Here is a 10,646-nt window from a genome sequence, read left to right as displayed (position 1 = left end):
AGAAATGATTTCAGTGGAGGACCTCAAACATGCAGAGGACGCTTCATCCAGCAACAGCCACACCAAGAGGAAGTTACATCACCTGAAGAAAGAACATCGCTAAAAATTGCTGGGCTCAACAAGAGTGGGAACGTGCTTATCGGCGCTATCCCAACACCTGTGAAAATGATTTGGGTTTATAAGAAAAGCTCAACAGCTGATTTAAGGTTTTTGATCATTTTAAAGTTTTTTTTCCCGTTTATTAAAAGCAAAATTACAAATCACACTAATAGCAAATCACATCTGCCTATAATTCAGATGAAGTGTTATGATACAAGATTTGGTTCAAGTATTTTACAGTTTCCATTTTTCTTTTCTCAATAAGCCGAATGTATATGCGAGTCATGGTAATGCAGTATTAACAGTTTTAATGGATCACATACAGTTATTTATATGGCTTGATGAACTATTTTGTCTGTTCCCAGTAATCCGAGCCGTTGACCTCTGAAGCAGCGCCAACACCCGTCATGAACTCGCACAATGGAAAAGACCATTTAGTTGAATAAAAGCCTTTTAATTATATCAGTGATCACAAGAATGTTCTCATCAGGATTTGACCACCGCTACTGTGAATGAAGAAGCCCACCGAGGGGGAACGGGAACTGCTAATGTTTGCCGAGAGTTAAAATGAGATAAAATTTAAATCTAAATATTACCAGAGAGAGAGCATGACCCAAAACATTTCAGACGTTCATATGGCAGCCGAATTCAAAAGTGAAATCCCATAAATTAGATTGGAATATTGCTTATGATCCAAAGGCAGTCGGGCAAAGTTTTCAAATGCATCTCAAATCATCATAATCAAGGTTTGCCTTTCTTCACATGATTCCAGTTGAAACCCTGAGGTCAGTTTCCCTTTACTCAGACCGACATGCTGTTTGTATGAAGAAAAGCAAGAAGTGATACTAAAACATACCCATAATAACTCAAAACGCATTAGGGCGAGCATAAAAAAGGTGAACACGTAAGGCAAATATATCTCTATAAACAATAAATGACACATACAGCCAAGGTGGTGTAATGTCTCTTAATTTCTTGAATTCATATGTACACTAGGACCAACACTCTGGTAAGACTCCCGTTGGCAGGAGACGGTGTGATTGTGCCGGTGAACGAGCTCGGCTGCGCGCCTCGGGTCGTCCTCGACAGCGGTGATGAGCGGAGGAATGATTCGTCCATGTGAAGGTAGTCGTCGTCGTCTTCTGTAACAGACCGTGACACTCGGAAGCAAGCGAGAGGATTTGGCAGGCGGGACGTTAGTGTCACAGTGATGGCCAAGCTTACGGTACGCTAAAAGTTATTAGCTATAGAATTTAGCGTCCACTCCCGGGAAAAAAAAAACTGGTAACAAAATCATCATCTCGCTCAAACAACTGCAGATCTATAGTATTTGCATTATTTTCTGTGTTACGCGTTTGCCTCATCCAGTACCTAGTCTAGTCAAGAGCAATCTTATCATCGTTCAACACAATCTCTAACAAGGAAAGAAAAAAAAAAAGAAGATCATCATGGTGGAATCACGCGTCGTTCAGCCAAATAAAACAGTGAGTCCACTGAGGATTATAAAGCAGAAAGATTCAACAAAAGCCTTTTTGTACCCCAATGATACAACAGGAATAAAACTTCAAAGTCTTAATAAAACGAAGAATGGAAGTATTTCTCATGCCCTCTGCTGTCCGTTTCTGATGCACAAATGCTGTGAACGAGGGGAAGATGGAAGAGCCTAGATTGGACAATCGTGAGCCGTTCGTTGGCGAGCCGTTGCGTCATGCTTGTGTTCGGTCGGTCGGACCCGCGGCCCGTGAGGCGCTCACTTCGGGGGCTTGCCGTCTGAAGCGGTTCGCTGGCTCGGGGTGTTGGCAGCATCTCTGGTGGGAGGAGCTCCAGCCGGGGGGGCGGAGCCTGAAGCAGCATCTCTGGTGGGAGGAGCTCCGGCAGGGGGGGCGGAGCCTGAAGCAGCATCTCTGGTGGGAGGAGCTCCAGCCGGGGGGGCGGAGCCGGAAGCGGCCTGGTTCTGGGTTCGGTTGGACTGCTGGGAAGGGTGACGGCGACGGCCATCTCCGCTGGAAGAGTGTCTCTTACGCCCACCTTCCTCCATTGGCGGCTGAAGGCAAGAAATAACACATGGTTTGGTACTTAAGCACAACCTTTCAACTCCTGAACCTGAAGCATCTCTCAGGCCCTGTTTACAGCTGGTGTTAAGATGTGTTTTGGTCGATCGGATCACAAGTGGACGACACTCTACGGGTGTAACAATATATCGCGTCACTATACATCGCAATACAAAAATGCAACAATATGTATCGTGGATAGTGACAATCTGTTTTATGTATAGTTCACCTAAAATAAAAATTACTGTGCGAGTAAAAAATTCAAGTTTTCAGAGTTTGTGTCAGTTCTACATATAAACTGCATTATTATAGATTATATCATAGTAGTAATGGGGGAATATATGTGTGTCCTGATAATGCCAAATGTCTGATGTTACCAGTAAAAAGTCCAACATTATTTTAAATATCTAGTCAGTGACAGTGCAAGCATATTCATCTACAATAATTCAGTATTTTCAGCTTCAGAATCATGAATATTTTTGTTCTGGTGTCTCTATTATCCTGTTCATTCATTTACACCTATAATGTAATATCAAATTTAGCAATATAAATCAACAGGACATTTTTTGTTAACCTTTTATCACATGTCTTGGAGTATCTGAGTTCAGGGTATCGTTACACCCCTAATAAATACAGGTGTAAACGGGTCTAAAACGTTTTGAGCTTGTCCACTTTCTCCACTTCCAGAGGGAGCTGAAAACACATTCGTCCAGTTTGCTTTCGTAGTGTAAACGCTCCTGTGGTCGAGTGTGCTCAAACAGCCACTAAAGACCGTCTTCTCTCCGTCTACTGACCGAATGCGTGAACATTATGGGAAGAGCTCTAGCCAGACAGGTTTTAAACTTCATCGGCTGGAGACACAAGTTTGGTTTGAAGATGAAAACTGAGCCAAGCTCGATGTTCTCTCACCGTTCCTGATTTCTAACACACACTCACAGCGTTCGGGTGGTCTTGTGTCTGTCAGAGCAGAAATGAAAGCTGATGTTCTCCGTATGTTTATATGTAAACTGCGTGAGCTTATTTCGACCATTAGATCGAAAGATCTGAAAAAGCCCACACATTTACCCGCCCATAGACCCTCCCCTGAAGAAATCAGGACAGAAGTGGTTTAAAGTGGACAGAAGAGAGGGATTAAACACCAGGTGTAAACAGGAATGTGTCTCCCTCGTCTACTTGTGATCCGATCCACCAAAACACATCTTAAAACCAGCTGTAAACACGACCCATGTGACGCCAACCAAGAAGCAACAAAGTTTGACAAAGTGACTTCAAACATGACAAAAATCCAAAAACAAACTTTTTCATTCAGAAAAATGCAATCAATGTGATTATGAAATTAACCATGATGATTCCATGCTTAAATGAGGAGAAATGCACGACTCACGTCCACTCTGAAGTCTTCTAGACGCTTGAACTTGCTGAGATGCACCTGCAGCTTGGGGTCGATCTCCATGTTCTTTGTTTTCGAGTATTTAAGAAAAGCCCAGAACTTCTCGAGTCCATACAGCTGGCCTGTCAGGGCGTATGAAGAAGAAATAAACAAGAGCTCCACACACACACACTTCACAAATGCATCTGTTGTTTGCGAAGACAGACCTGCTTCATAGTCTTTAGTGGTCTCCTCTTGAAAATCTTTAAATATGTCCGGCCTGAACTTCCTCTCGAGTCCATAGCTATAAAACCTGAAGAGACACTCCAGACCGTACCTGAGAAACAACACAGCGCTGTCAATTCAGAACATCACTGACCATCACTGACCGCTCAAAAACAAGAGATCACACTGGGAATGCAACGTCATACTGAGAGCACAGAATTCTCAGCTGAAATTATCAGCTTTTAATAAGAGAAACAAAAATATATTTTTCATATCATTTGCTCCTTGTAAACAGTACAGCTTGTCAATAGATTACATTTTTTTAATTGATTAAATCACATACTTATAGTGAAATTAAGCATAATTTATCTTGGTTAATGTTCATTTTGTCGTCATTTGCTATATCCAGCACAGTAAACCGTCAGATTGAAGGGTGATTCTCACAAAACTAATTTCTGCAAGCTTTTTTTTTTTAAAGTAAATTTGTGTCTTTCCAGAAAAGGACACTTGGAGACTGGATACCGAACAGGGGTGTTTCACACACACACACTCTTCAACAACTACGCTTTAAATCTCTTGGCAAACTAAAAGACGTAAATGACATTTGCATGTATTCTGAATTAAAGACACAGGTTGTCCTGAATGTCAGCTTGATTATTTTGCTCAAGATCAGGATTTATTGAGTCCACATGTCATGAAAACTAGAAACTCTTCTTCTAACCACAGGTCGAGATCTGTCACACACACACACAACTCTGAGACGCTGTTTGCGAATGTTCGCTGGAACGATGGTTTGGGGAAACACAGACTCGTTGAACTATGATGATAACGACAGAACTTGTGACCATAGTTGGCTAACGGTGCTTTCGGGGGAACACACCGCAGAACCACATGGCCTTGATCTGACTGCACTACAGTACACAGATCCATTCAGAATTACTAAACAGCAACATGACGAATCAAAACATTATCCTGAATGTGTGTGGAAATAACGTGAAGGTACTGAAATGTGTCTGTTTATAAATACAACGTGCGATCAGTGTGTCGAGAGCACACACACACAGTTTAGCACATTAATATAACAGACTCACTCGTGCTACTATACGACTCCTGTACGTCACCGCAATCTTTACCTTGACTGCTATATCCACATCCCGCAGAACTTTACTAGCGAGACGCTGTTTGCTTTATCCAGCCGAGAAACGCTGTTTGCGTATCATCTGATCGGCTCCGCTCAGTCTGTATTTCACACAGCGCGATGCATAAGGGCTCACGCTCTTCAGAAACAATCACAGAATATGACAGAGCTCGTGTTTTAAAGCTAAACAGACACTGGAATGAATAATTAATTATTATATGAATGAATGATTATATGAACAACATGAATAATTCAGTGAAATCTGGCCACGAGTCTATTTTCTCTGCCATGACTTACTAGAGCTTTCGGCTGCATTTGATACTGTGGGCCTCAAGATCTTGATTACACGCTTGGAACAATGTGCTGGCATTAAGGGCACTGCGCTGCCATGGTTTAGATCCTATTTGTCCGAAAGAGCTTTCTCAGTTTGTCTTGGAGACTTCAGCTCCTCAACGGCTTCTTTCACGTGTGGGGTCCCCCAGGGCTCTATTTTGGGGCCTATTTCGTTCTCCCTGTATATGCTCCCCATAGGACATATTTTTAGGAAATTTGGTATTTCTTTTCATTATTATGCAGAAGATACGCAAATGTATCTGCCTTTGAAACGAAAAGACACTCGCACTTTAGCGCCTCTAATGCAGTGTCTTGAGGATATTAAGGCCTGGATGGCACTAAATTTCCTTAGTTTTAATGAAAATAAAGCAGAAGTTATGCTGTTTACGCCGAGAGGCACTTATGAGTCATTAGATTTGGACCTTGGTGAATTGAATCCACTTGTGAAGTGGATTGACTTATGGATTAAACTGGACAAACAGATTAACTCGGTAGTTTAAACTAGTTTTTTTTTCCAATTGAGACAACTCACCAAGGTGAAATCTAACCAGTCTTTAAAATACTTTGAAAAACTTGTTCACATTTTCATTTCATCTCGTCTGGATTATTGTAATGGCCTCTATATAGGCATTAGTCAGGCCTCTATCTCCAGACTGCAGAGGGTCCAGAATGCAGCAGCTCGGAACACATTACCCCTGTTCTCGCCTCTCTTCACTGGTTACCTGTCCATTTCAGGATTCATTTTAAGATTTTGGTGTTTGTTTTTAAATCTCTTAATGGTTTAGCACCTGAATATCTTTCTGACCTGATCAAGCTGTATGCTCCGCTAAGAGCACTTAGGTCTGCTGACCATTTGCTTTTAGTTGTCCCACGGGTAAAGCTGAAGAGCAGGGGTGGCCGAGCATTTGCAGTGGCGGCTCTCAAGCTCTGGAATAGTTTGCCCCTCTACATTAGACAGGCTCAAACACTTGCTGTTTTTAAAACTAGCTTTAAAAACTTATTTTTATAGTTTGGCATTTGAGAGTTGTCTTAATGTTTTATTCTGTGCTGTTGACTTTGTATCATTGATATGGGATGTGTGTGTACAGCACTTTGATAAACACTTGCTGTTTTTAAAAAAGTGCTTTATAAACAAACTTTGACTTTAATCTCTGATGTAATCAGCTTGGTTTTCTTTACATTAGCGCTATCATGGATTGATTGTTTGAATTAATTCACTTACTAGATAATGAAACTGAAAACTTTTCAGGAGTTTAGCGTCTTAAAATGATCTGATTACAAACAGAAGTGTAACCGGGTTAAAGGGTTAGGGTCCTTGCACACGGAGTCAGACATTTTCATATGTGTTTGTTCGTGTTTGTCATCCTAAAAATTCACCACGCACAGAAACCTTGCACACCGAGTCCGATGCGTATCAATTAATCCGTTGTGGAAAAAAACCCGCAAAATACAAAATGAAGTCTTCAAGTTGTAAAGATGATTTTGTTGTCCTCTCTCTTATATAAAAAAAGAAGGAAATATTGGGTCCTTCCAATCCTGAGACTGCGTAGAGAGGAAGGAGAGTTCCTGCGGGATTATCCTGGATGATTCAAACTTTACTTCAGGGAGTCAGTGGCTCAGTTTGATGCTTTGCTAGCGATACTGGATCCACATATTAAAAAGACGACCACCAATTTCTGTGAACCAATTGATCCTGAACAGTTCTGGATTTTGGCTCTGAATTGTCAAAACACTTTCTCAAAATGCTTGATACGGATGCGAAAAACGCAGAAAATCAAATCCGGTCAAATATGACGGACGAAGGTTTCGGAGGCAGTGTGTAAATGTGATTGGCACAACATGAGGTCGCATTTACTTTTTAACGTGTGCAAATTTTGGACAAGAATTTCAGACTTCAGTAGTTTATCAAACTGCGCGATGTAAATTACGTTAATGATGCAATTTTGCATGCTTCAGTCATTTATTGGTGTTAATTAATTTTAATGTATTAACCGCATGCGTTAATGTTGACCACCCTCAAAACTGCTGAGAACTGAACTGCCACATCTTTGAGTTTGCCTTAAAAAACCCGGGTAATTCTGCCTGTAATTTTCTCCAAATGCCAACATTTAATTCAGACAGCAAATAAAATCACTGGTAACACTGAAGTGACTTTACACCCCGCTCTCGAGCAAACATTCCTGTTCAAATAAAAAGCATCAAGCATTATGTTCATACCTGTATCCTTCCTTCCCATCCTCCACCACCAGCTGTCTGAATTCCTCGTACATCTTTCTGTTGAAGTGATCCCGCAAGAAGAAGGACCAGAAGCGGAACAGCGTGTTCATCTCCTGAGACTGGCCGATGCCCAGACGCTTGCGCTCTGCAGGACCAGAACGACCACAGATCAGAACCACTGCACACTTAATCCAATTTCTAATCGCAATTACGGATGCCATGATTACGTAATCGTTCAAAGCCGCGATTACAAAAAAAGTCCACTTACATTCTGCGTGCTTAAGATGTGTGTTTAGAGCATGTTGTATCGTTTCACTAAATATAAAGCGCAAAAGAAACTATGAGCATGAAACGTTGTAAATCACGAAATAAAAGTAAAATACCAATACATCTCGTCACTGGTACGTCGTGTGTTAGCTGAGAAGGATTAGCATGCAGGTCTGATGTTCATTCTGTTCATCGGGAGCAGTTTCCATGTTTCTTTAACAGCTCTTGTTAGTATTGTGTATCACCATGGTAACTGTTGTTTCCATAACCTCAAAATTACACCATTTTTACTTTGTGTTATTTTGTATATTTTTAATTGATTGTGGTGGCTCAAACCAACATTATATTAACAAAACTAGTTTGGGACCGCTATTTAACAGCTTAACCTCAGAGGCCTACTGTTTATTTATCAGTATTAGTTATATTCTTGTATGTGTATGTTAAGTAAAGGGGGACAATACTTGTGCGTGTTCATTTTTGTGTAAACAAATGTATTATAATAGGCCTACATATACAGACAGTAGTCAACATTTGAAGTGGATCAAAACCTTTCATCAAAGTTATACATGAACTTTGAACAATACCCGTTCTTGTCTTAGGACAACTCTGAAGAACTTTTTTGATCCACTTCAAATGTTGACTACTGTATATATTCCTAAAAAAGTGGGTCACGGCTTGATGACCAGAGGAAATGTGGGTCCAATGGCCAAACGAGTGGAGAACCACTGGTATAAAGCCATTCAAAACATCAAAGTAAACAGTGATAACCCACCGTTGAGGCAGCGTCGCCGGTACTTGTGGTAGACGTGCTGTGTGAAGCCGTTCTCCTTCAGGAGCTCGTGCGACGGGTGCTGGAACTTGGGGAGAGACTGAGGCGTGCAGCCGTAGTTCCCCATCGCTGCGGTGCCTTCCGACGGGCTCGCGGTCGAGCTACAGACAAGACACCTTTATTTATACAGCGCTTTTTACAACACAGAGCGTTTCACAGCAGCTTTACAGAGATAACAGGAGAATAGTGTAACAAAGTTTGTTTCTAGAAGAAAATAGCATCACAGTCCAGCTTAATTAAGCTCAGTGATGGTTCATTTCTGTTGTAATTTAGTGCATATATATATATATATATATATATATATATATATATATAGATAGATAGAGAGATAGATAGATAGATAGAGATAGATAGATAGATAGAGATAGAGATAGATAGAGATAGATAGATAGATAGAGAGATTCGCCATCATCATCTGAAACACACACACACACTCTCTCACCTGACGGAGGCGGTGCGTGAGCGGTGCTCTCGCGAGTCCATCACCCAGCCCACATGACACTCCATGGGCGGGTTGGAGCTGTGTCGCGTCTTCCTCTTGCGAGGGGTCTGGAAGAGGACAGAAGCAGGAGTGAGACTCAGGAATTCAGAATTAATCTCCTGATAATTCACTCTCCCCCTCGTCATCCAAGATGTTCATGTCTTTCTTTCTTCAGTGGAAAAGAAATGAAGGTTTTTGAGGAAAACACTCCAGGATGTTTCTCCATATAGTGTCTTCAATGGGGTCCAACGGGTCGAAGGTCCAGATGTGAGTTTCAGTGCAGCTTCAAAGTCTCGACACGATCCAGCCGAGGAATAAGAGTCAAAAGTATATAAATGTTTATTTAGTTATAAAATGTCGGCTGGTTTGTCTAGATGAGACTCTTATTCCTCGGCTAGATGGTGTCGAGACTTTGAAGCTGCACTGAAACTCACATCTGGACCTTCGACCCGTTGGACCCCATTGAAGACACTATATGGAGGAACATCCTGGAGTGTTTTCCTCAAAAACCTTAATTTCTTTTCCACTGAAGAAAGAAAGACATGAACATCTTGGATGATGAGGGGGAGAGTAGATTATCAGGAAATGTTAATTCTGAAGTGAACTTCTCTAAGCAGGACCGGAGCTCATACGCACTTTGGCATCGAGCGGCCGGCCGTCCTTCACCACGGGGTAGAAGCGTGGCGTCTGCGTGGGGTCCTTCAGCCGGGGGGTGCGGGGGGTCCGGGGCGTTCGGGCACTGCGGTAGTTGGGCGAGTCAGGCACTGTCGTCGGGAGAGAGCGAGCGATGGCCGACGGTTCAGGGGCGCCGAACAGCTTGTTGGCCAAGGCTTCCGTGGGGACTATGGGAGAGAAAACACTCGCGGTTAAAGCCCACATGACAGGTTTGGAGAAGGTCAAGTCATACAAGATGCTTTTGAGGACTCATTTTTGTATTGTATTGAGAATGAGTTCAACACGCAAAAAAAAAAAAAAAAACTCCCAAGAAGAAAAATAGGATTTTCTGAGTCATCACAATTCTCTCTTCTTCAGTCAAAACTAATGCCCAGAATAGTTTTTCCTGCATACGTGCAATGGAGTTGTGAACTTGAATGGTTAACTCATTCATTAACTCAAACCAGTGAGTGAAGAGAACATGAGGCCGGAGGACGATGACAGAACTCATGTGGTCTGTTGCTCAATACCAACTCTTGAGCCGGTCAGAGTGATGCGAGTACAGGTCCGTCACTGTTCTCGCTGAAGAAGACCTGTGAGATGTTGTATTAGGAGGCTAATGTTGTAGAACACTTGAAGGCTAGGCTAACTGTTAAAATAAACATTATTAATATACATATGCACTAGGGATGCATGATGTATCGGCATCGGCCAATATATGTTCATTTTTAACGTTAATGATATCAGCCCAATAAGAAAATTTGCCCTATATATTAAAGCTAATAAATAATGGAGTATTTCCTTCAGCTGTGCACTGTTGTGATGGCTTTAAATTGCTTGAAATATGATTGGAATCCCTTAAAAAAAGGGAAATACAGTTCAGTGCAACATGTGTCATATCAGCTACATAAAATTATCATGAGAACATTATAATTGTGTGTTTGGGACATGGCTTTTAATGGTGAGACCCTTGTTTTTGTAAC

The 10,646-nt window shown here is 41.7% G+C and overlaps 1 protein-coding gene across 1 annotated transcript in view; it reads right to left on the bottom strand.

Annotated features, from left to right (window-relative positions):
- Positions 1–200: 200 nt before the first annotated feature.
- larp1 (La ribonucleoprotein 1, translational regulator) overlaps positions 201–10,646 on the bottom strand; it is a 39,242-nt gene continuing 28,796 nt past the window's right edge. The window contains exons 13-19 of the mRNA XM_079898809.1: positions 9,646–9,851; positions 8,971–9,077; positions 8,472–8,629; positions 7,433–7,577; positions 3,747–3,856; positions 3,535–3,662; positions 201–2,143 (exon numbers count right to left, since the gene is read on the bottom strand). Coding sequence (XP_079754935.1) covers positions 1,850–2,143; positions 3,535–3,662; positions 3,747–3,856; positions 7,433–7,577; positions 8,472–8,629; positions 8,971–9,077; positions 9,646–9,851 — 1,148 coding nt within the window. The 3' untranslated portion in view covers positions 201–1,849. The remainder of the gene's footprint in view (positions 2,144–3,534; positions 3,663–3,746; positions 3,857–7,432; positions 7,578–8,471; positions 8,630–8,970; positions 9,078–9,645; positions 9,852–10,646) is intronic.

Source organism: Squalius cephalus (genome assembly GCF_949319135.1).
Source record: "Squalius cephalus genome assembly, chromosome: 17".
Classification (NCBI taxonomy): domain Eukaryota; kingdom Metazoa; phylum Chordata; class Actinopteri; order Cypriniformes; family Leuciscidae; genus Squalius; species Squalius cephalus.
Note: the sequence above shows the minus strand (reverse complement) of the source record. Positions and strands in the feature narration are given on the sequence as shown.